This window comes from Orycteropus afer, unplaced genomic scaffold (genome assembly GCF_000298275.1).
Source record: "Orycteropus afer afer isolate SDZICR_OR568_19922 unplaced genomic scaffold, OryAfe1.0 scaffold00326, whole genome shotgun sequence".
NCBI lineage: Eukaryota > Metazoa > Chordata > Mammalia > Tubulidentata > Orycteropodidae > Orycteropus > Orycteropus afer.
In genome coordinates this window covers 2,120,436-2,147,724 of record NW_006921913.1, presented here as the reverse complement: position 1 = coordinate 2,147,724, position 27,289 = coordinate 2,120,436, and the positions used below count along the sequence as shown (strand labels likewise).

At 35.4% G+C, this 27,289-nt stretch overlaps 1 protein-coding gene across 1 annotated transcript in view; it reads right to left on the bottom strand.

Annotated features, from left to right (window-relative positions):
- Positions 1 to 5,292: 5,292 nt before the first annotated feature.
- CDC73 (cell division cycle 73) overlaps positions 5,293 to 27,289 on the bottom strand; it is a 201,177-nt gene continuing 179,180 nt past the window's right edge. The window contains exons 14-17 of the mRNA XM_007952169.2: positions 15,913 to 16,074; positions 11,438 to 11,538; positions 6,230 to 6,371; positions 5,293 to 5,329 (exon numbers count right to left, since the gene is read on the bottom strand). Of these exons, the coding sequence (XP_007950360.1) occupies positions 5,293 to 5,329; positions 6,230 to 6,371; positions 11,438 to 11,538; positions 15,913 to 16,074 (442 nt within the window). The remainder of the gene's footprint in view (positions 5,330 to 6,229; positions 6,372 to 11,437; positions 11,539 to 15,912; positions 16,075 to 27,289) is intronic.

Sequence of the window (27,289 nt, the reverse complement as noted above, 5' to 3'; positions counted from 1 at the left end):
AGCATTTACAACTCATAGCTTAGCTATTTTAGTTATGCAGATGCTCACCCAAGAGCAGATGATCAAAGGAACAGACAGCAGAATAAAATAAATACTTAGTGGGCACTTATGAATAGGTTGGGAATTAAGTTCGAATACGGCCCATTAAACTCTTCATTAAAGAAATTTTGTTGCAGAAGATCCACACATTATTACTTGCACCAACGATAAGATGCTGTTAATGATTTGATTATATGGGAGTACAATGTGGTTTCAAACTATAAAATATTAAAATCAGGAGACCTGAAAAGTTGTTAAGGTAATGTAATTTACCAGGATCCACCCTTAATTCAATTATAACAACGGGAAACTTGACTTTAACAAAACTGTAAGTTTAGCAGTTCACGTAGCCTCTTACTTTACTAAGTAAATTTTTAATTTTTAAGGTTAAAATGATACAGAAAGGTAGACTATAAATGGATTTAACACATTTGTTTGCAAAGTGAAAACCTGTATTTATTTGCAAAAAAAGATAAATACCATTCCTGATAAATCTCTCAAATCACTTACAGAGACTTTCACCACTGACATCCAATCCCACAATACAGTTTCTGCCTCTTTTGTAAATTCTGAATTTTTCATTTTTTTGGTTGAGAGAAAGTAAGTAGAAAAATGTCTCTAAGACTCTCAGGGTAAAGTACTATAAAATGTTTTGTTTACTAGTAAACCTGAAATTAATCAGGTTCTCATCTGAAATGGAATCAAAATGAGATTTCACCAGGTCCTAAGGCAGACCAAATTTAAGCTCTATTTAAGAACTAATTCTCTACTTGAAAAATAGTGGAATTGGTGGTTAAACATTTATAGCACTTAGTACATGTACATGAACTGCATTTTGTATTAAGCACTATAGTCAAACTTGGAGGTTAAGTAGCTTTTAGGAAAATTAAAGTGGATAGAAATGGAATTCAACGGTTAACAAAATCCCCAGAGGGATCATTTGCTTAAAATTTAACATGCCATTACCCCATTTTTTGAATTTTGGCAATAAAACTAATTTTATTTCATTAGCTTTACTCATTTACTCATTTAAAAATGCTTACCTGCATTTCAGCTAACAGCATACACAGTTATAACTTCCAAAATACTGTTATAAACATTACCTGTAACTATTACGCATAAACTCAGACAAATCAGTAATCTGAGCATATTGTTACCTATAACGCATTTACTAAATATAATTTTGTATACATCTGTTATACATTTTCAAGTGTTCCTTAGTTACTATTTCAACATATTAATATAAAAACCATAATAATGGTTTTTATATAATTGGAGTCAATATACCTCCAAATGTGGCAATAACTAGTTATAGGACATGGCATTTCAAAACTTTTAATCCAATTCTTAATTAAGGTTGAATTCAGTTATTTTTTCCCTTTCTATTTCTAAAGTTAAATGATTAAAGTAAACAGGTAAATTCAAAATTAAAAAATTAAAAAAAAAGAAAAAAGAAAGTAAACAGGTGAATGTCAAACCCAAGGGAAGAAATTGTGGAAATTCACAGTAACGTACTATTAAGGCTGATGAAAGTAAATGTATTTTTCACAGTTTCTTTCCCCCACCCCAAAAAAAGCAGTGTCAGCTTTTTAATTGAGGGCAAATTTCTACAGCACTTACTTTATAAATTATTTTTCATCAGCATTCTACATACACTTTAGCATGACACACCAACCATTTAAAAAAAAAAAAAGTGTGAAGGCTTTAAAAACCTTCTCTGCCTTAGTTACAATTTTGTGTATAAATAAGCAATTTCAAAAAACAAACATTTAAAGTCAGTTGCTAAGCTATTCATTTTTACTAGCTTTTGTAATTTCTGTATTTGTAATTTTACAAAGTATATTTCTGTTATCAAAGACTTTCTTTCACATTATTCAAGAAATGACACATACGTAAGAGTTATCTGACAATGTGGCACATTACTTTTGACCACATACTGATATCCTCTCATCATTATTTCTGTTATTAACATTAATAAAATGGAACTGTTTATATGATATACTAAGAAATATGACAAGTGAACACACCTTCCCCACCCTCCAAAAAGAACAAAATGCCATCACTTACATTTTGTTAAGAGTCACAAAAGAATTTTTATTTAAGAAAAATATTCCCTTCAATGTTTCTTAGATAATGAATCATATTTAAATGAATAATTTACTTTTCTGTGTAGACCAATTCAAAAGTATTCCTTTCCTTTCATAAGCAAACTTTGTTTCATTCTGCATGGCAGATAAGAATTAGTACTTTATTTCCTTCTACCTTAAAATGATTGAGATTTTCCTTGGTATGAATTAGTTACTTCTATATGGATTGCTGGCGTGTTGCTGTTAAAAAAAAAAAAAAAGTCAATAATGGATATGGACACATTGGAAAAAACTCATCAGCTATAACACTAGTTTATAATGAAATATATTAAACATTGTTTAAATATTAAACAGCAAAATATTTTTATATTAAATAAATAATTAAAGTTTGGATTTGTCATTATGGGATATAAACCAAAACCACCAAGAATGGTGATGGTCTAGTGCAAAGGGTGACCATAAAAAGAAAAAAAGACGATGAAAACACAACATTTAATACTGGTATTGTCTTCAATAACAAACTGAACCACTGATTCTCAATCATTCCTGCACACTCAAATTACCTGGAGGTTTTTCAGAATCTGAAACAATTTATATCAGAATCTATAGGGGTAGGATTCAGGCATCAGTATTTTTAAATACTCCCCAAATGATTCTAATGTGCAATTGGGGTTGAAGCAGTCAGGGTTGAGAGCTACTACTTTAAACCAAGTTTCTTATTGTTACTTGACTCTGAGTATCCTATCAATAAAAAAAAATGAAGTTTTTCTTTACAGGTTGAGCAAACAAGGGTGTCTCCAATTAACAGTAACATATCTGTAAGTCAAGGTTATTAATCAGCACTTTATTTCCATTAAAACATTTGTTTATGCATCTTTATTCTCTGCAGTTCTGTGTTCTCAAACTTCCAAGATGAAGTCTAGTCAAACTACTTTTTTTTGGGGGGGGGGGGATCATTACATTGAAAATACATCATTCATTCATGCATATAAATATTTACTGAATGCCTACTATGTGCAAGGCACTGTGCTAGGTGCTGCTGTAAGACTTACAATAGTGTCATGGGAGAAGGAAGAGTGATTGGCTCAAGACTGGTTTCTTTTTAAAATATAAATAATGGTTATAAAATTTATTATATGGACCTAAATAAGGGACTGAAATGCTTCCAAAAGAGAAAACAAGTACATATTAAGGGTCTGATTTTAAAATACGTGGTATAGCATATTTGTACTTTTCCTAATGTTCCTTAAGGTATTTCTAGAAGCCTTTCAGTGTACAGAAGGCAAATTTAAAAATAGAAAAATAAATCCTGTTTAAATAGATGTCTCCAATTTTAACCTCACTCTGTAGCAAGTAAAATTCATAAATGACATTAAGTATAAATACTAAAAATCTTTATGGAAAGGTAGTTCATATCTACTAGCAGTAGTCTTAAGTATTCTTACATGAAAATATTAGATTGCTAGTCCTTGACTACTTCATCATGGAGAAAGTGTACACAATACGTAATTATACCTTAAAATTTTGAAAACAGATTTATATGCTTTGAAATTCTAATGTGAACAAGTTTCAGTTTTATGTTCAAGAAGATGGAGAGAAGAAAAGGGACAGGATCTGTTCAAACCTTGTAAATACACTAAAATGTAGTCATTTAAAATGCAGACTTGTTTCTTCTTCTTGTGAATTCCAGATAAACATTTCATCTATTTACTATTGGTATGGATTTATGTGGTTACTTAAAAAATAAATAAGCACTTCTCATTTCTATGCTAGCATTAAACTTCAAAAACAGACTAGGTAATAATGTCAGCTTAACACATAAAAAAGTGCTATATGTTTACAAAACATATGTTAACCTAAAAGGGGTACTGGAAAAAAACTGCAAAAAACATGACGAAAGACTAAATGACAAGCAATGATGGTAATGGCTAAAACTTTTTAGGGAAGTAGAAGTGCTCCCAGTTGCTTGTAAAGAACAAAAGATAAAATCAAAGACTCAAGGAAAATACTCATTTGTTGTACCTTGGATTCAACATTGTGTCTCTAAAATAGAGAAGTAGTAAAATATTTTACTAAGTTAAAATATAGGTTTTATATTTTATACCATATTAATAAGCTCATAAAAATACCAGTGTTTTTATCTTGTTTCTGTTCAGACACTTAAGCAAATGTGTTCTTTGGTGCCTGGGAGTTTATCAATATTTAGGGATAATGGAAGGTAAGAACTCCAAAACTGACATGCCTACAAATAGAAGACTCAAGCCCCTGTACCATATAAAACAAGAATCAAAGGTGAACTTATGAGAAGAGATAAGGAAGTTAATCTTACATTGTAGTAGGCTGATACATTTTCCTTCCCCCAAACTATACTCTGGCTCCCAAAATAAAAAGTACTAGAGCCTATTAAGTTTTTCAATCTGTGTTTTCAGATTTTTCAAGTGGAAAGGTATCACAGATAGAAATACATTATCCTAAGTTTTAAAATCACCGAAGTCAGTGAGAAGAATACACATTCACTAAATGTACTCATTATAAGTAAAGAAATCTTGGAAGGCTGAACAGTTCAGCCAAAACTGAGTAACTGTTCTTGATTTTTCATTATTCCTTTTAAAATAAAGAGTAAGTATAGATACAGTATACATATACAGGTTGACATTTTGAATCATTCAAAGTAGTCACATCCCTTTGCTTAGTTTTGGAAAAAGTTCCAGAGACTAATATTTAATACCATTCATAACAGTATTTTCAATAAAAGGAACAATAGAGCAATGAAAAATCAGAAGCAAGATGGCTTAGAGAGCCTTATAACCTCTAAATATACACACATTTGTAACCTGTATTTATTTTCTAAAGAAACAAATTTTAAGTAATGCTAATTTAACCAATGAAGAAAAAACTTCTATCAAAATATACAATTTCCATTACAGACTAGAACGCTAATATTAAAAAAATAGTTGTAAGCCAAAAAGTTTGCTCATATGGATGACAGGCATCATCCCTCTGAAGCACAAAGCATCAAATAAGGTCTTATTATAAAAGATCAATCAGTGACCTTCTTCACTTTTAAGTTCTTGATAAATTCATAAAGCTTGAGTCTCAGTCTATACTTCAAAGTATATCCAGGTGTCTTAATCCAAATTTCCAGAAAAAGGAGAAACCAATTAATTCAGAATCTCAAGTGGGATTTATGTTTTACCATGTACCTGAAAAATAATAATATTATAATAGGTTATAAGGATTACAGAAATTTCAGAATTTCTAGATTACACATTCAAATAAATTGGCATTTCTTAAAACTTAAAATTGTCAGCGCAAGAAACTGTTTTCTAAAAAACTGGAAACCTAATACCCTGACCTTTGGAAATATAAATACCTGAAATAGGCTAGACAAAACATATTCTTCTCATTACATTCTATAATACAACAGCTTCTGGGTAGAATGATAAAGTTTCTCTTTAGGATATTATCACAGTTATAATCATATTGGGTTACCTCAAACTGACTTTGAGGTAACCCATAATACCCAGCGAGAAATTTTAACCAAGAAAGTTTTAATGAGAACTTCAAAGAGAGCAATAGATTAAATGGTACTGTGATCATACATTGTTCTTAAATTTTCCAATTACAAAACTGTTGTTTTGTAAATATAAGAACTCTATACAAGTAAAATAAATCCAAAACTTCAATTCCTTTCATGAGCTATCTGCTACTCTTAAAGAGTCAAAAATCTATCAGTGCTAGTAAAATATATAGGGATCATTTAATCCAAGCCCTTGGACAGAGGAAAAATCGAGGTTCAGAAAGATCAGACAGTTAATTAGAACCAGTTCACAAAATCAAGACAAAAATCCAGATCTTCTGACTCAGAGTTTACTGTTCTTTCTACCAGGCTATAAATACTTTCTCTATCTGTTTCTATTGTGAATTTATCAACAGATATTTATTAGTTGTCTAAGGTGGATCATAATCAAATTAGGCAATGTTGGAAAAAGGGAATTAAGGAACATGGTTCACAACTTTACGGAACTTAAAATCTAACTGAGGACACAAGCAAATTACTACCAAAAAAAACATAGGTAAATGTATTTTAGGATCAGAATTACCTATCCAATGTTTCCCAGAACCGCAAGAAAACTGGTCTATCCAAATGACGTTTGTGATAGCTGAGTTCTAATACTGTAACATCCCATTTCTGAACATTTGGATCTAGACGAACTTCATCATACTTGAGATGGAAGGCTTTAACTATATGGGGGAAATAATATTTTTTATTCAAAATGTAAATAAAATTATGAGAACATTTTTAAAATAAAACAATTATCCAATATAGACATTAACTAAAAAATGTAAAAATAAATTCAATCTTTCTTCAAACAATCAAACCTGTATTATAACCAAAGTGATGTTTCAAATAGATGTTAAGTACTATAGTATCCTCAAAAACACTCAATTCAACAAATAGTTACTGAGGGTTTATACATGTCAGCCATCAGACACTAAAATGAAGAACAAGTAAGATAAAATACATATAGTAAAGCAAAGGGTAAGAATTTTTAAAAAGACCACTTAAATACAATATAATAAGAGCAGTGGAGTATCACAGGAACACAAAAGAATACTTTCCCCAGATCATGGAATTTAGAAAAGGCTTACATAGGCAGTGATATATATAAACTAAAACCTAAAGATGAAGTAAGAATTAATCAATCACAAAACAAAAGTGATCCAGTTAACAAGAAGAACATAATCAAAGAGAAAATAGTTTATGCTAGGAATTGAAGAAATTTAATAAAACTGCATTATGCAAAATAATGCAGGGAAGGGATACAGACATAAGACCAAACAGGTTTGAAGCAACATCAGCCTTGTTGACCATATAGAGAGGAGCAAAGTATATGGCAAAGAATAATAATACAATTCAGTAGAGAACGAAGAGATGGGTTTCCTAAATTGAGTAGGAGCTATATGGATGGAAATAAAAAGATTCAAGGAACAATCAGGGAGTAAGAACTAACAGGACGTGGTAAGATGATGAAGAGGGGAAAAGAAAAATTTGCAAGCAGGATATATATAACATTTTGCAATTGTGGTGGCATAGTGCCTAAGGCATCTGACTGATAATCAGAAGGATGGTGGTTCAAGCCCACCAGCCACTCCTCAGAAGGAAGACTGGGTAATCTACTTCCGTAGAGCTACCACCCTGGAAACCCAAGGAGGGGTCGCTATGAGTCAGGATCGACTCAACAGCAGTGCATTTGGGTTTTAGTTTTTTGACAAATCATACACTGTTCTAGGCACTGAGGATATAGGAGTGACCAAAACAAGTCTCCACTCCCATGGAGCTTATAGTCTAATAGTCAACAAATAGTTAAACAGATAAAACATGAATGAGTTTCAGACAGTATTACGTGTAATCGAAGAAAAATAAAGCAGAATAAGGAGAAAAGATAATGTAAGTAGGCAGGAAGTTATTCAGATAGAGGGCAGGGAAGGCCTTTGCACAAGTTACCTAGAAATAGATAACTCACTGCCATCAGAGTCAACTCTGACTCTTCGCAATCCTACAGGATAGCAGACTGCTCCACAGGGTTTCCAATATTTACGGACTACCTTATCTTTCTACCATGGAGCTGCTGCTGGATTCAAATCACTGATCTTTGGTAAGCAGCCAAATGCCTTAACCACTGTGCCACTAGAGCTCCTTTAAGAAGTAGAAAGCTAAATAAATAAAAAAAAAAGTAGTCTAGCAGTGATCTGGGGAAATAGATTTCAGGCAGAGAAACACCAACAGAAAAGCCCTGAGATGGGAACAAGCTTGCAGTGTTACATATAAACAAATATAAGGTTTTTTGCAGGCAATGGCCAGTATATGTAGACTCTTCTTGGCTATGGTAAGAAATCTGAATTTTATTCCAAATGTGGTAGAAGCCACTGGAAAGTTTAGAGCAAGAAGGTGAAATCATCTGATTTTCATTTTTAAAAGATAACTCTGGCTACAGAGTAGATAACAGACTCTAGGGTAAAACTTCCTAATTGGTGTGTGCTGCAAACAGGTAACAAGTGGGCCATAAAATATTGGCTTATAAATGTTCTGTCCTAATTATCCAGTTGAATCAACCCATAATAAACTAACGTTTATTATTATATTTCCAACTAAGTTATCTTAAGTAGAGCTTTTTGTTCTCATATACATAAGTAAAATGTTCGGCTTTCTCTTCAGTTTTTCACTTTTTTCCTAACAGATATGAATGCTAGTGTTATCATCATCATCACCTGATATAAGTGGTTTCAAAAGGGAAAAACAACAGACTTTTAATTTTTTTGATAGGTAATATGTGGATTACTTGTTTCAGACTGCTTGCTGGCTTACTGGCTTTTGATGTTAACAACTAATAAGGTCAAATTCTTGACGGAGATTCAAAATGAATGATTTGTATTCCTTAAATAAATAAACAAACAACAATCCCACAAAGACATTATTTTCTAAATTACTTGTTTTAAGAAACAAAAGTTCTTTCACCAGACATAAATTTCTCATTTTGAATTTAATTACACCAGTTCATTAAGAAGACTATATATATGTGTCTCTATGGATTCAGAAAACTCATTTTCAAAGTATTATTTAGTGAGTAAAAAATATTTTAATCTATATTTTTTTAATTTTTAAATTATTCAATTAAATGAAAATAATCCAATACTTTTTACTCTGCTTACTACATGTTTCATTTTTCTAATTTTTTCAATACAATTTCCTTTAAATTATTGCTAAAAAACGTAAGACCTACATTTTAAAAAATGATTATCTAAAGCCATAAAGGCATACATCCACTTCAATTTCAACAGACTTAATTTATTTACTTTTTTACTTAGAGTACACAACTTTTTAAATTAAAGTTGGATTTTCAGAGTCATAAACACAGCAGTCCAAAAAATTTAAGTCACTAATGGGGAAAAATGTTTCTCTACCAGACAAAAACAATGGTGTCAAGCAAACTTAAGCCAACAAATTACAATAAAACACTTTATTCAGAAAAAGAATAAAAGTCTGAAGCTACTACAAGTAAAAAAAAAAAAAAAAAATGATGAAATAAACTTCTTCTATAAGAAGCCAAGGTGACACAATGAATACTAACGTAAATATATGCCACACAAGTGAGAACTGATCACTTTTGTAAGTGAACAATTAGAATTTATTTCTTTTAAATGAATGAAGGTTAGAAGACCAAATGATTTTAAAAATTTCAAGCTTGGGAAGAGTTTCTAGCCTGGAAGAATAATTGTATCACTAACAAAAACATGGGATTGCTTTTAAAAAAAAAGAGGATGGATTTCACAGGAGCACAACTGATATTCATAATTCCTAAAGTTGTCACTTCTGATAAACATGTTTCATGAGTCTATTTTTTGTTTCAATATTACTAATTTGAGTACTCCAATTTAAATAACTGAAATATCCCTTCCAGCAAATAAACAAGATGAATTTACCACCTACTTTTGCTATATCAAAATTTATACCAAACATGTTCAATGAAAGATATAAGCCACATTAAATATTGATTCAACAGATACTTATAGAGTGCCTCTCTTATACCAAGCATTCTTCTGTGCTGAAGATACAATGATGACAAGGTACACAAGCCTCTTCCCATTAGGTGCTTGCATTTTAGCCAGAGAAGACATACAATAAAAATAGAAAAACAGGAGACTGTCAAGCAACAACAGTGCTATTAAGAAAATCAAACAGGCTTCGAGATTAAGTTGGAAGAGGTGATGACTATTTCGAACAGGATGGTCAGAAAAGGATTCTCTAAAGAGAGAACACATGACTTAGAACCTGAAAGGAGAGAAAAGGCCAATCATGCCACAATCACTTCAGACAAAAAGACCAGCTAGTAAATACCTTAGGGTACTTTAAGTTTAAGGCTACACATTACTTTTCAGCAAAGGTCAACCTATTCCAAAATTGGCATTAAATTTAATAAAAATACATGGACGTGAAATTAGCAATTTTTAAACTGTATGAAAAATAATTTTGAAGGATAGGCAACATTCAGGATAAAAGTACAAATAAAATACTGATGTATAAAATTTTGAAAAAATACTTCACTGGTTGTTTCCCAGACAGGTACATTCCTTAGGAAAATCAACTCTGGGAGAACAGCATTTACCCAGGGAAACTCAAGTGGGCAGGGATGCACAGGCAAGAAGGACACAAGGAAAAGGTAACCACAGAGAAGTGGGAAGAGAGCTGTGACACTGTGAGGACTCCACTAACGTCACAAAACAAAATGTGCATGAACTGACGAACTAAAAACGAAATTTCCTCTGTAAACTTCCCCTCAAATTACAATAGATACTTTAAAAAAAAAAAAATCTTCACTAGCTGTGTAATAACTAACATTATATATGCTACTTAACAGCAATCCTTTGAACTACATGTTACATATACAAAGAGAAAAAGTCCTACATATCTTTTTCTAGTTGTAAAATCGTAGTTTTTAAAACACTATGCTCTATGAATTGTTGTTGTTGTTGTTGTTGTTGTTATGTGCCATCGAGTCGGCCCTGACTCATAGCGACCCCTCCTTGGGTTTCCGAAGCAGTATCACTACGGAAGTAGGATTGCCCAACCTTCCTTCTGAGGAGTGGCTGGTGGGTTTGAACCGCCAGCCTTCTGGTTAGCAGTCAAGTGCCTTAGCCACTATGCTACCAGAGCTCCCGTTCTATGAATTATTAAAGAAAATTTTTAAATCAGTGTAAGCAATTAATCTTAGGAGATTGCAGGTTTTTTTTTTTTTTAATTGTCCTTTGGGTCCAAATTTACAGAGCAGAATTTATTTTATATCCAACAGTTTGTGTACATTTGATTGCACGCCCCAATGACCATCCCCAACCTTAACCTGCTCTCCTCCCCTTATTGTTTTATTAATAACAAACTTCTAATTTCACTAAGTTCGGTTCTTATTAAGTAGATACAGCTTTCCTGAATACCAGTATAAAAAAGTTACCTTACTACAATGATGAGCTTCTGTATTTACTAAAGTTGCCCTATATTTTCAAATATTCTTTAGAATATGCCATGCAATGTACTTTAAGAGAAAATAGAAAATATAATGAAAATTTCAAAGACCAAGTAAGAATTAATCAGCAATAGCTAACAAAATTACTGCGTACCCTGAAAATGCTAGAAAATTATGCAAAAAATAGATGTATGGCAAGGGAAAAAAAAAGTGGCACCTATTAGGCTCCTTCTCTTAAACAGTAAGATCATGTCCATAGTGGACAAGCAATAAACATATAGATAAACTTACTTTTAGCAAATATGTCAACTGGCGATCCATCGGGCAAAAGCCAAGGCCAACCTTTGAATTGCCATGCAGGGCCTTGTACAAAAACTGCTACAACTCGGTCCCTAAATATAGAGGAGAGGAGAATGTCCCAAATTTGAACTTTAGTTATTGCAAATCCTTAAGAAAAAGTTGTAATTATTTCTTGTCAACCTCACTGTGAGACACAGTCTATTACCGTAACTTTTCATTACAGTGTTACAATTTGAGTACATTAACGATTGCTGTTGTTGTTAGGTGTCGTCCACGTCTTCCATGCATAGTCACATTATGCACAGCAGAAGGAAACACCTCCAGGACCCCGCACCAGCTCTGTGATCCCTGCTATACTTGAGCCCATCGCAACAGCCACTGTGTCTATCCATCTCATTGAGGGCCTTCCCCTCTTTCATCAACCCTGCACCTCAGCAAGCATGACATCCTTCTCCAGAAAATGGTCCCTTCTGACAACACGACCAAAGTAGGTGAGATGAAGTCTGGCCATTTTCACTTCCAAGGAGCATTTTGGCTGCACTTCCTCCAGGACAGATTTGTTAGTTCTTTTAGCAGTCCATGGTACTTTCAGCATCCTCAGCCAGAACCACAACTCAAAAGCAAATTCTTCTTTGGTCTTCTTTATTAATTGCCCAGTTCTCACATGCATATGAGGAGCAAATTCTTCTTCAGTCTTCTTTATTAATTGCCCAGTTCTCAGATGCATATGAGGCGACTGAAAATTTCATGGCTTGTGTCAGGCGCACCCTAGTTCTGAAGGAGACATCTTTGCTCTTCAGCACCTGAAAGAGGTCTTTTGCAGGCGACTTGCCCAGTGCTATATACATCATCTGATGTCCTGACTGCTGCTTCCATTGGGGTCTTGTAGAACCAAGAAATGTGAAGTCTTGGAAAACTTCAATCTTTTCTCCATTTATCAGGATGCTGCTTGTAAGTCCAGTTGTGAGGATTTTTGTTTTCTTTCTATTGAGATGTAATCCATACTGCAGTTCCGTATTCTCCAATCTTCATCAGTAAGTGCTTCAAGTCATCCTCACTTTCAACAAGCGAGGTTGTATCATCAGCGTATCTCAAGTTGTTAATGATTCTTTCTCCAATCTTGATGCCACGTTCTTCTTCATACAGTCCAGCTTCTCGGATTATTTGCTCAGCATATAGATTGAATAATATGGTGAAAGAATACAACCCTGATGCACTCCCTTCTTGACTCTAAACCATGCAGTATTCCCTTGTTGTGTTTGAATGACAGCCTCCTGGTCTATGTACAGGTTCCTCATGAGTATAATTAAGTGTTCTGGAATTCCCATTTTTCTTAATGTTATCCACAATTTGTTATGATCCACACAATCAAATGCTTTAGCATAGTCAATAAAACACAAGGAAACATCATTCTGGAATTTTTGCTTTCGGCCAAGATCCATCTAACATCAGAAATGATATCCCTCGTTCCATGTCCTCTTCTGAATCCGTCTTGTACCTCTGGAAGTTCTCTGTCAATATATTGCTGCAACCGTTTCTGAATTATCTTCAGTAAGATTTTACTTGTGTGTGTTATTAATGATATTGTTCAGTAATTTCCACATTCTATGGGATCACCTTTCTTTGAAATGGGTACATATATGGATCTCTTCCAGTCAGGTGGCCAGGTAACTGTCTTCCAAATCTCTTGGCATAACCAAGTGAGTGCCTCCATCAGGGCATCCATTTGTTGAAACATGTCAATGGGTATTCTGTCAATTCCTGGAGCCTTATTATTCGTCAATTCCATTAGTGCAGCTTCGACTTCTTCTTTAAGTACCATTGGTTTTTGAACATATGCCACCTCCTGAAATGGATGAAGATTGACCAGTTCTTTTTGGTACAATGACTCTGTGTATTCCTTCCATCTTCTTTTGATGCTTCCTGCATCATTTAGTATTTTGCCCGTAGAATCTTTCAATATTGCAACTTGACGACTGAATTTTTTCCTCAGTTCTTTCTGCTTGAGAAATACTGAGCATGTTCTTCCCTTTTTGTTTTCTAACTCCAAGTCTTTACACATTTCATTATAGTAATTGGCTTTGTCTGCTTGAGCTGCTCTTTGAAATCTTCTGTTCAGTTCTCTTATCTTGTCATTTTTTCCTTTTGCTTTGGCTACTCTCTGCTCAAGGGCAAGCTTCAGAATCTCTTCTGTCATCCATTTTGGTCTTTTTTCCTTGTCTTTTTAATGACCTCTTGCTTACTTCATGGATGATGTTCTTGATGTCATTCCATAATTCTTCTGATTTTAGGTCACTAGTGTTCAATGCATCAAATCTACTCTTTAGGTGGTCTCTAAATTCAGGAGGGATATAGTCAAGATCATATTTTGGCTCTCATGGACTTGTTTTAATTGTCTTCAACTTCAAATTGAACTTACATATGAGCAGTTGATGGTCTGTTCCACAGTCAGCTCCTGGCCTGGTTTTTCCTGCAGATATTGAGCTTTTTTCCATTGCCTCTTGCCACAGATGTAGTCAATCTCATTACTGTGTATTCCATCTGATGAAGTTTATGTGTATAGCTGCCATTTGTGTTGTTGAAACAGGTATTTGCAATGAATAAGTCGTTGGTCTTCCCAAATTCTATCATGTGATCTCCAGCATTATTTCTGTCACCAAGGCCAAATTTTCCAACTTTTGCCTTCCAGTCACCAGTGATAATTAATACTTCTTGATTGCACATTTGGTCAATTTCAGACTGCAGAAGTTGATAAAAATCTTCAATTTCCTCATCTTTGACTTGGTGGTTGGTACATAAATTTGAGTAATAGTTGTAGTTACTGGTCTTCTTTGTAGACGTAGGGTATTATCCTATCACTAATAGCATTGCACTTCAAGACAGATCTTGAAATATCCTTTGTGATGATGAATGCCACACCATTCTTCTTCAAACTGTCATTCTCAGCATAGTAGATCATATGGTTGTCTGATTCAAAATAGCCAAAATCAGTCCACTTCAGGTCACTAATGCCTAGAATATCAATCTTTATGTATTCCATTTCATTTTTGACAACTTCCAATTGTCCTAGAGTCATACTTCATACATTCCATGTTCTGATTATTAATGGATGTTTGCAGCTGTTTCTCCTCAATATGAGTCATGTCACATCAGCAAATGGAGGTCTCAAAAGCTTTACTTTATCCATATCAGTAAGGCTGGTTCCACTCTGATGATGCAGCACTTTTCCAGTCCTATTTTGAGAGCCTTCCGACCTAGTGGATCATCCTCCTGCACTGTATCAGACAGTGTTTCCAGGGTATTCGTATAGTTGCCTAGAAATGTAACAGACAGTGTTTCTCTCCTATTCATAAGGTTTTCCCTTGCCAGTTCTTTTAGAAGTGGATGGCCTCTTCCTTCTTCCTAGTCTGTCTCAACCTGCAAGCCACACCAAAACCTGTCCACCATGTGCAACCCCACTGGCATTTGAAACACTGGTGGCACAGCCTCAAGCCTCACAGCAACATTCCACCAGAGCACAACAAACCGATAGACCCATTTGTCTCTCTTAGCTGTTCGAAACCCCTTCATCCTCCCCTTACCTGGATTCCTACTGCTTGCTCGCTCTGTCCTGAAAGCCCTGGATTTTCTTTCCCTTCCTTTCCCCTCCATTTTTCCTGCACTTGTAGGTTGGGGCCTTGGTCCCTCCCCTTACCTGGATCCCTCTGCCACTTGCTCATGTCATGGACAGAGTAGTCCCTCTGCATCTGTGTTTTTGTACCTAAGTCTTTTAAGCATAATTACATGCACCATCTTTACATGGGATCTTTTTAACCTTTTAACTCTGCCCTTCTATTAATTAGGGTTGAAACCTTCTTTTCAATGCAATAGGGAAAAGTAGCTGACCTATTATTCCAAAGAGTTGGTTTTAAAAAGAAATCATTTAAAATTCAAGCACATCTTAAATATTTTACTCTAATTAAAAACAATAAATTACAGTAATGCACCAGTTTTTTAATGAAGCCTCAAGGCCTTCATTATCTTTGTGTTCCTCTGATTGCCCGAGAAGTAACTGAGTACAGAAACCATCTATTTTATAATTTTACAACTACCTCACTTGCCTTAAATTCTATAGCACTTTTTTAAAGCAAGTTCTTTTTCTAATCATTCAACTTAAGAGTTCCTAGAAAGAAATCTCTATCTGGCCCTCATATTTCATTAATTTACACAATACTTAATTAAAAAAATATATAGTAAGTACAACTGCCAAGAACAGTTTAAGCCTACAACTAGTCATCCAAAATATAAATTTACTTAGGTATTGCTAGAATGTTACCTTTACTGATGATCAACTTAGATCTATAGATATTAACACACATTTTAAGGCTAGGTTTTAGATATCATGATAAAATCTGATACTTGTTCACATAATAAAAAATATGAATAAACATAAAGAAATGAATATTAAAAACTATAGATTATCTTACCAGTCCTGTGGCATAAGTTTAAGGGGCTGGTCTACTACTCTATAAGGAACTGTCACACTGATTGCAGTGCCCCCTGGTTGCATCTGGTCTTTTCTTCTCTGTATCAGAGTTTCATTTTCCCGCTGGCAGCCTTGTTTCTTCTTTTCATCTGATGGGACAAATCTTGGAAAAAAGAGGTGAGAAAAAGACAAATACATTCAAATGTGATGAAATTGGGAAAATATATTTTCAAATAGTTTTTAAAATATTGATAGTCTTAAACCAAAATAAACAAGTATATTCGACTATATGAACAACAACATGGCATCAGGACTACAGGAAGACGCATTAACAACCTGTGATATGCAGATGACACTACCTTGCTTGCTGAAAGCAAAGAGGACTTAAACACTTACTGAGGGAGATCAAAAATCATAGCCTTCACTATGGATTACATCTCAACATAAAGAAGAAAATCCTCACAATTGGACCTCCATGATAAACAAAGAAAAGACTAAAGTTGTCAAGGATTTCACTTTACTTGGATCCACAATCAATTCCTAAAGAAACAGCAATCAAGAAATCAAACAACATACTGCATTAGGCAAATCCGCCGCAAGAGACCTCTTGTTGTTGTTGTTAGGTGCCACTGAGTCAGCCCCAACTCACAACGACCCCTCCTTGGGTTTCCGAGGCAGTATCACTACGGAAGTAGATTGCCCCATCTTCCTTCCGAGGAGTGGCTGGTGGGTTTGAACCGCCAGCCTCTGGTTAGTAGTCAAGTGCCTTAGGCACTGCACTCCAGAGCTCCCAAGAGACCTCTATAAGTGTTAAAAAGCAAAGACATCACTTTGAGGACTAAGGTATACCTATCCCAAGTCATGGCATTTTCAGTCACTTCATATGCATGCAGAGGCTGGAGAATGAATAAGGAAGGCCAAAGAAGAACTAAATGTCTTTGAATTACGGTGTTGGTGAAGACTATTGAATATATCATGTTCTGCCATAAGAGCAAACAAATCTGTCTTGAAAGTATATCCAGCCTTAGAAGTGAGGATGACGAGACTTCATCCTGCTTACTTCAGACACATTATCAGGAGGGACCTGTCCTAGAGAAGACATCATGCTTGGTAAGCTAGCGTGTCAGTGAAAAGGAGGAAGCCCTTCAACATGACAGTTACATAGTGGCTACAACAGGTTCAAACACAGCAACACTTGTGAGGATGGCACAGGACTGGACAGTCTTTCCTTCTGTTGTATATGATAGCTATGAATTGGAACTGACTCAACGGCACCTAACTCATTCTCTCTCTCTCTCTCTCTCTCTCTCTGCACACACACACTTAAATAAACCTGTTGTGTATGTAAATGTTATAATGCTCGAGAATATGGGTCTCTTCTTTGTATGCCAAACAAAACTTAAGCTCACTATGGCCATAAGTTGGCATGTCTGTGTGTATGTGTGTGCTATCACAAACACACATATATCTGAAGACATACTCAAATTTTACTCATCCAACTAGCACTTAGCATTATCCAAGGTTATATAAAAGACCACACTAATCCTGCTTTCTCAAATGCTATGAGAAAAAAACTTTATAATATGGGGAAACTTTATTGTAAATCAAAAGGTCACCTGAAACAAAGATGCTGTTGTGGCTAGCAAGGCCTAACACTAAGCGACCTGGACTACTCAGGAGCTTCACAAAACATCTGTCTCACATTTGGCAAGATTAGTGAAAGACCATCAAAATTCAGGGTAGTTTTGTAAACTTTAAAGTAAGGAAATTTAAATCATTGTATGCCGAGAGTGTATTTTATAGTAAATGCTGCTAGTAATTTAGTACACTATCAACTTTACTTAGGTGGTTAAATTCTCTACTGTACCCCCAACACTAATATTTCTCTAATTTAGCAATCTAGAGAGCTGCTGCCAGCTTCAGAATTTTTCAGGATTCACAAAGCATTTTAAAAAGCAGTCTATTTTATAATATGGGTGCTCTGGTAGTGTAGTGCCTAAGGCATCTGACTGCTAACCAGAAGGCTGGAGGTTCAAACCCACCAGCTACTCCTCAAAAGGAAGATTGGGCAATCTATTTCTATAGTGAAGTGTTTCTTTAGTTTTTTTATTTTGTAATATACACTGTAGCAGCATATTTTACTAGCTATGGCTCTGGCCCCTCTTACCAAAGAGGTAATACAATCATTGCACTGAGTATCCTACTTCCGTAATTTTAGAGAAATAAAAAGGTGAAACAGCAATGTTGTTGTTATGTGACATCGAGTTGGACCCAATTCATAGCGACCCCTCCCCTTGGGTTTCCAAGGCAGTATCACTACAGAAGTAGATTGCCCAACAGCAAAGAGGGTGTATAAAACCAGTGAGAGCTTTCACTGGGTAGAGTCCCTGTGAAAAATTTCAATACCACATATTGTATTCATCATGCAGTGATACTCACTTTGTAGTCATAGAAGTTTTTAGCACATGATAATAAGTCTAACAATGAACTTTGCTTTTGATAAAGTAAATGTTTTCAAATCTGCTGGAAATATTAAGATTTCCATATATTTATAAATATCCCCCATATTCCTTACAGATTCCAGTTATTATATTAAGTAATTACTTAGAAAATGTCAAATATATATACTGATACTCTGAATAAAAAGCAGATTTTTAAAAATATTTAATATATATGAATTGTTGGAAATGAAGTTCTGATACAAAGCAAAGCCATAACTAACAAAAAATGTATTCACAGTATGTGCGATACATTGTGCCATATATAAATTATACAATACACTCAAAATATATAGTTGTTCAAAACACAGTACCTGCCCTATTGAAGCTTATAATCTACAACAAAGGGACCTTACTACCTAGAGAACCATGCTTTGCTTTATTTCAATCAATCTATATCTAAATGGGGTTTAAAATGTTTAAATTCTTAGATAAAATATTGCATCTTCCTCTTCTGTGGCTTTTGAAATATTAATGTGGTATAAGAATATAAAAATTCTTGTAAAACATTAACAAATTATAAAACATATACAAATGATTACCTATCCCAATACTCCGAAAAAGAAGTCTATTAAAACCTGAATTCAACTCCTAGTGTAAGATATGAATTACATAGCCTTTTTGCATGTTTTCACATTTGTCGAGTATTATTAAAGTTCCTAAGCCCTAACATGATTCTCTAATTAACCACAGTCCAAGAATTTGTACATGCTCTAGTATCTTAGTTTCTAAATAGTCCTAAGTATTTCCTTAGAAGAGTGTACCCTTCTCCAACAGCAGTACAAAAGAGTTTTATTTCAAATTGCTTTTTAACCTTGATTTCGTTTGATAACATAAAGACACATCTAACAACTTATTCTCCACTTACATGGAGAACTTAAGTCTACTAACACATGATTAGCACTCCACTTCTGGTACAAATGGATCTTAGCTATTTGCCCACAGTATTTCATCAAATCTAAGACACCACTGACTGTGAGATGAACCATTATTTTACTGCACCATTATGATGGAAAAAATACATTGTCAATTAAATTACAACAATGCCTTAAGGATATTCTACACAAATCAGAGCTATCATTCCTCTGATGGGACTGGCCATTTCTTTTCTCCTGGGTTCAACTTCACTGCTTGATATGTGTGATAGGCAAAATGTTTGTATGTATCTCAAGAACAAAATGTAGCACAGCTTCAGCTACGGTATCTTCGTTCTTATGTCCCATAATGCACTGAGCTGTTGCTGCTTTACAAAAAAACATGGGATAAATAGATGGTTCACAAATAACAAAGTTTTGCCAACAGCTTTTTTTTTGGGGGGGCGGGGGATACAAAACATTTTTACTGACATAAAATCTACATACAGCCAAAATACATAAATAGATTTTTGATAAATGTATTTCCAGTGTTAAAGACCACTCCGATCAAAACACAGGATATCTACATCAACCCATAAGTTTCTTGAGCCCATGGGTCAATTCTTATACCCTCCTGCTCCCTCAACAGGCAAACCATTGTTCTGCTTTCTATTTCCACAAATTAGTATCATCTAAGACTCCATATAAATGGATTTATCATATTTTTAAGCAAGTAACACACACATTATACTGTTTTTTGCTAACTGCACAATCCACTTGAATGTTAGTTTCCTGTGTGCACTACGAAGATGCACATTATTTCCATGAATACATTATATGAAAAAACTACAGTATGAAGGATATATTCTTTTCTGCTTGGCTCCTTCCGTTCAGTCCAATGTTTCTGATATTCACACATAATGTGGGTACAATGGCAGTTCATTCTCTTCTGCTGATGAGCAGAATTCCACCATATGAACATATCACAATTGGTTTATCCACTCTCCTGCTATAGACATTTGGGAAGTTCCAAATAAATAAACAAACAAACAAATAAATGAAGTTGCTACAGATATTGTTGTGTGTCTTTGTGGGCATATACACTCACTTCTCTTAAATAAATACTTCAGTGGAACTATTGGAATATAGGACATGTTTAACATTTTAAGAAGCTGCCAAATAATTTTCCAAAGTAGATGTACTATTTCATACTCCCACCAATAATATATGAGAGTGGTACAAAAGGTTAGCAGTTTGAATTCAAAAGGCACCATGAAGACAGGCTTGGTGATCTGCTTCTGAAAGGTCATGCTCTTGAAAACATGATGCATAGCTCTACTCTGACACCAGTTGGAATCTCAACACCAACTGTCTTGAGTTGGAACAGATTTGATGGTAACACCACTACCACTATGTAACTCTCACCACTATGAGAGTTCTAGTCTTTTTAAAGTTTAGTTTAGTCTTTCTAAAGGAGATCTGGTGGTATAGTGGATAAGGGACTTGACTGCTAACTGGAAGGTCAGTGGTTCAAACCCACCAGCTGCTCTGTGGAAGGAAGACTGGGTGATCTACTTCCATAATGATTCACAGCCTTAGAAACCCAAAGAGGGGTTGCTATGAGTTGGGACCAACTCAACAGCAGTGAGTTTGGTTTTTTTTTTTTAAATTGATGTGAAGTTGTAAAAATGGTGTGGAGGCAGCATCTGACTTCCTCTAACTTCACAAGGGGAGAGGAGGATCAAGATCAACAGCCCAAGGCTGATTCTTACGAGGCAGAGGTTAGACATGCCTCCAACCTTTTACCTTTTTAACAATTGTGACATCAACTATCCCTCCCAGAGCACTCTCTATTTCTCTGCTGGGTCCAATAATTTGTTGCAATGGCCACATATTACCTACAGACTATTTCCATGATGTTGTTATGTGCCACTGAGTCGAAAACAACTAACAGCAACCTCTCCTAGGGTTTCCGAGGTGGTATCACTACAGAAGTAGATTGCCCAACCTTCCTTCCGAGGAGTGGGAGGTAGGTTTGAACCACCAGCCTTCTGGTTAGCAGTCAAGTGCCTTAGGCACTATGGTACCAGAGCATAATAATACTTATAATAAATTATGGGGCTTATTAGGAAAGTAACAGGTTACAATTCAGGATTAGAAATGACTCAGGATACAGTGCTTCAATCAGGACAGCCTCTTCTCAGCAGAGTTCACAGGCACACATCTCTGGCCACTGGCTTCTAGGCTCTGTGGCCTCTTAGCATCTGCCCTTCTCAAGCAAGTGCTACAAAGCTCTTCTAGTTCTAATAATATATGCCCAGAGGCACTCCACAACTCCAATAAGCTTCAGCCCAAAGGCACTCATCTTTCTCGCTCTGTGGGTCTGGGGGCCCACCACGCTGTCTCCTGCCAGGTCTCCTAGTTCCACCCCCATTTCTCTATCACTGCTCCTTGGTAACTTCCACTGTCTCAGTAAAGTGTTATAGCTTTAACTGTCTCCAGGGTCAAGGAGGTTTAGCACAGTGATTTTGAGTCCTATCAATGTGTTCCACTTCTGGCTCTTCTTTCTTGATGGTAGTGAGATTCCCTTTTCTGCCTCTGGAATGGCTCATTTGAAGGCTCAATGGATGGCAAAACTGACCAATCCCCACGTTAGAATTTTAAACACCTTACTTTCATGGTCCCACCCCCACAAAGGTGCCAAGCACCTATTTACATTACTAGTAAGCTAAACAATCCCCTTGATGGGCCAACAAGCACTTCACATTTGCACAGTCCCACCCACTCGTCCAGTATGAGTCACAAAGACTATGGCTAAAAGGGCCATATTAATTAACTCACCGCATCTCAAAAGTAGTATCTCATTACAATTTTTCTCATTTCCCTGATGACTAATGAGTACCTTTTCAAGTGTTTATCAGACACTGGGCTGTCCTTTTAGTATTGACATGCAGAAGTTCTTTTCACATTAGAGATACAAATTGTTTGTAAGAAATATGTAACAAGAGCATTTTCTCCCAGTCTGTAGCTAGCCTTTTCTTCTACTTTTTTGCAGATTTATTATTTTATTTGATAATCAGCTATTACATTTCAACCATACTGCCTGTGTGTAAGCTTTGGAAAGCGGTAACGGGTACACAGGTAACCAATGTATATAGTCTGGTGAATCCTCATCCACATTATATTTCTCAACAACGATACACAGATAGGATATGGTATGGGACATTATTAGTTTGGCCTAGACAGCTTTGTTGAGCCTGGGGTCAAAGAACACACTTGGGATTCCCACCTCTTTCATTGCAAATTTCCAGATCTCCTAGAATGTCTGAGGGGAACCATCTTGAAGCCTACTCCATGGAGGTGCTTTGACTGCCAATGGTGTACTCCTGTAGTCACCACTTCGCTGATAGCAGAATGGCCCTTCTTCTCACCACCCATCTTTGCAGGAGCCATAACACTGGGACTACGTTGGAATGGAAGAGCATGACAGACTGTAGGAGCAGCCTATTTTCCTTAATAGTATCGTTTAATGGGGAAGTCTTAAATTTTAATGAAATCCAGTTTACCTTTTTCTTTTATGTATTGTCCTAAAAATATCTTTGTCTATCTCAAAATCACAGACATTCCCCTATGATTTCCTCAAGGAATTTTATATAGTTTTAGCTTTTATGCTTGGGTCTATAATCTATCTCCCACCACTCATCTGTCAGTATGTCATACTGTGGTAGCTTGTGAGCTGCTGTGAGGCTGGACACTATGTCACTAGTATTTCAAATACTAACAGAGCAACCCTAAGTGGACAGATTTCAGCCGAACTTCCAGACGGAAGACAGAATGGGAAGAAAGACAGGGCAATCCACTTCTGAAAATTTACGAATAGCAGTAAAACACTGTCTGATATAGTGCCAGAAGAAGAGGCCCTGTGTTTGGAAAGCATGCCAAAATACAACTGGTAGCTGCCTCCCCAAGTAGAGTCAACCTTCATGATGTGGACAGAGTAAAGCTTTTGCAACCTTCATTTCGTGATGGAGCAAAACTCAAAATGGGAAGAAATAGTGGCAGACATACATTAATAATCAAAAGGTGGAATGTACAAAGTATGAATCTAGGAAAACTGGAAGTGGTCAAAAATGAAATGGAACACATAAAGATTGATATCCTAGGCATCAGTGAGTTGAAATGGATAGCCATTCTGAATCAATCATATGGTCCACTATGCTGGACATGATAAATTAAAGAACAACAGTGTCACATTCATCATCCAAAAGAACATTTGAAGATCTACCCTGAAGTACAATGCTATCAGTGATAGGATAATATTCATATGCCTACAAGGAAGACCAGTTACTGTGATGATTATTCAAATTTACATACCAACCACTAAAGTCAAAGATGAAGAAGTTCAAGATTTTTACCACCTTCTACAATCTAAAATTGACAAAGCATGCAATCAAGATATATTGATAATTACTGGTGACTGGAATGTGAAAACTGAAAATGAAGAAGAATCATTGGTAGTGGGAAAATATGGCTTTGGTGATAGAAATGATGCCAGAGACCATATGATAGAATTTTCTAAGACCAATGACTTATTTGCTGCAAATGTATTTTTTTCAACAACACAAACAGCAGCTATAGACATGGCCTTTGCCAGATGGAATACAAAGAAATCAGATCAACTACATCTGTGGAAAGAGGCAATGGAGAACAGCTGACTATGAAACAGATCATCAATTTCTCCTAACTAAATTCAAGCTGAAGCAGAATAAAATTAAGTTAAGTCCAAAAGAGCCAAATATGACCTTGATTTTATCCCTAGTGGATTTAAGGACTTTCTGAAGAACAAATATGATGCACCAACACTAATCACTGCACACCAGACGAATTATGGGATGAAATTAAGAACATCATACATGAAAAAAGCAAAATATCATTAAGAATACAGAAAGGAAGAAAAGATACTAGAAGAGACTCTGAAATTTTCTCTTAAATGGAGAGTAGCTGGAGAAAAAGAATGAAATGCTCAAATAAAAGAGGTGAACCGAAGATTTCGAAGGGCAGCTCAAGAAGATAAAGTAAAATATTATAATGAAATGTGCAAAGACCTAGAGTTTGAAAACTAAAAGGGCATTTCTCAAGCTGAAAAAACTGAAGAAATATTCAAGCCTCGAATTGCAATATTGAAGGATTCCCTGAGCAAAATACTGAATGATGCAGGAAGTATCAAACGAAGATGGAAATAATGCACAGTCACTACATCAGAACTGGTTAATATCCAACTATTTCAGGAGGTAGCATATGATCCAGAACCAGTGGTACTGAAGAAGTCCAAACTGTACTGAAGGCACTGACGAAAAACAAGGCTCCAGGAATTGACAGAATACTCCTAAAGATGTTTCAACAGACACAACACTGAAGAAGCTTACCAAGTTAAGCCAAGAAATTGGGAAGACAGCTACCTGACCAATCAACTGGAAAACATCTTATGTGTGCCCATCCCAAAGAAAGGTGATCCCACAGAATGTAGATATTATCAAACAATGTCATTTTAATCACATGCGAGTAAAATTTTGTTTAAGGTAATTCAAAAATGATTGCAGCAGTGTATTGACTGGGAGCTTCCAGAAATGCAAGCTGGATTCAGAAGAGGACATGGAATGAGAGATATCATTGCTGATGTCAGATGGATCTTAGCTAAAGTAAAGAACACTAAAAAGATGTCTACTTGTGTTTTTTGACTATAGAAAAAACATTCAACTGTGTGGATCATAACAAATTGTGGATAATGTTGACAAGAATGAGAATTCCAGAACACTGTACATTGACCAAGATGCTGTCATTCAAACAGAACATGGGGATACTGCATGATTTAAAATCAAGAAGAGTGTGTGTCAGGGTTGTATTCTTTCACTATACTTACTCAATCTTTATGCTGAGCAAATAATATGAGATGCTGGACTATATGAAGAAGAATGTGGCATCAGGATTGGAGGAAGATTCAATAACCACCTGCAATATGCAGATGACACAACCTGGCTTGCTGAAAGTGAAGATGACCTGAAACACTTAACTAATAAAGATCAAAGACTATCGTCTTCAGTATGGATTACACCTCAACATACAAACAAAAGTCCTAACAACTGGGCCAATAAGCAACATCATGGTAAACAGAGAAAAGACTGAAGTTTTCAGCGATTCCATTTTACTTGGAACCATGTCAACACTCAGGGAAGCAGCAGTCAGGAAATCAGACATTGCACTATATTGGGAAAATCTGGAGCGAAAAACCTCTTTAAAGTGTTAAGAAGTAAAGATGTCACTTTGAAGACTAAGATGTGCCTGAGCCAAACCATGGTATTTTCAATTGCCTCATATGCATGTGAAAGCTGCACAATGAATAAGGAAGACTGAAGAAGAAATGACACCTTTGAATTGTGGTGTTGGCAAAGAATACTGAAAATACTATGGACTGCCAGAAGAAGGAACAAATCTGACTTGGAAGACGTGAAGGCAGACTGCTTCATTAGTGAGAATGGAAAGACCTCGTCTCACCTACTTTGGTCATGGTGTCAGAAGGGACCATTCCCTGGAAAAGAATATTATACCTGGTAAAGCAGTGCGTCCACATAAAGGGGAAGGCCCTCAACAAGATGGCTGATGCAGTCACAGCAGCTGCAATGATGGGCTCCAGCATAGCAAAGACTATGATGATGGTGCAGATCCAGGCAGTGTTTTGTTCTGTTCTAGAGAGTGTCGCTATGACTTGGATCTGACTCAACAGCACCTTACAACAACAACAGTGTGATGTAAGGGTTGGAATTCAATGTTCCCCTACATATGTTTACTCACTTATTCCAGAAACATTTGTTGGTAAGACTTCTTTTCCCAACTGAATTGCCTTGGCACCATTTTCAAAAGCAAATTTTGGGGGTCTATTTCTAAATTCTGTATTATTTTCATTATTATTATTATTATTATTTTTTTTTTTTGTCTGTTTGTCATTATCACAGTATCCTGGTTATTGCAGCTCTACATTAAATCTTGAAATCAGTTTAATATAAATCCTCACTTTGTTCTTCCATAATAACTATTTCAATGCTTAAACCAGTATTACCTTTTTGAAGATGTTATAAACTACATTTAACCTCAACATAAGTTGTACTATCTAGGAACATAACTCCTAACAAATGATGAGACTATGAACAACCATCACCAAATCTGTGTATGCACAATTAATGAAATTTGTGCTTTACATGACTGCACAGTAATTTTTAAATGCCATCAATTATATGATATGTTCCAATTTTGAGATATTAAACCATGAAGAAAAAAATGTACCTCTTAGAGTAGATACAATAAAATATATGATAATCTAGCCCACTAAATTAAACAAAAAAATAAAGTGCATTATTATAGTACTACAGCATTATCAATTCTCCTATTCTAGGCCAGTTATCAACAGTGTTCTATTACCACTCCATTCTTAGGAATAAACGTACAATCATCAGCTAATGGTAGCACTGGCCAGATGAAACAGAATTTAGGATACTAAAGTGAAAGACTTAGCAACCACCTAGGAAGAGGGCAAAATCAAAACATTAAACAAAATTATTTTATTTCCATGCCGCTTCCTGCACAAAAAGTTTTTTACAAATCAGTTCTGCTCTATGAATATAAAATAACATAGTCATCTTGTTTATACGGTAGAGAGACAATACATAGTTTAATTTTATGTCTATGAATATAGTTAGGTATCTATCTCATTCCTGTTTTAAGCAGTATTTATTTCAATATGGATTTATCTTCTTTTAAAGGTAGAATTCAATTTTCTACATTGTCATGGCATTCTTTGTGTGATAGTTGAAGATGTGTCAACTTGGCTGGACTCCAGTTGTGAGTGGTGGTTCCCATGATGGATCACATGACTGCGTTCTAAGCGGCCGGTCGGCCTAGGGGGAGTTTCCCCAGGGGTGTGGCCTACCTGCAATGCTATCCCAGGGACAAACTGGAAGAACGGCATTCCGGA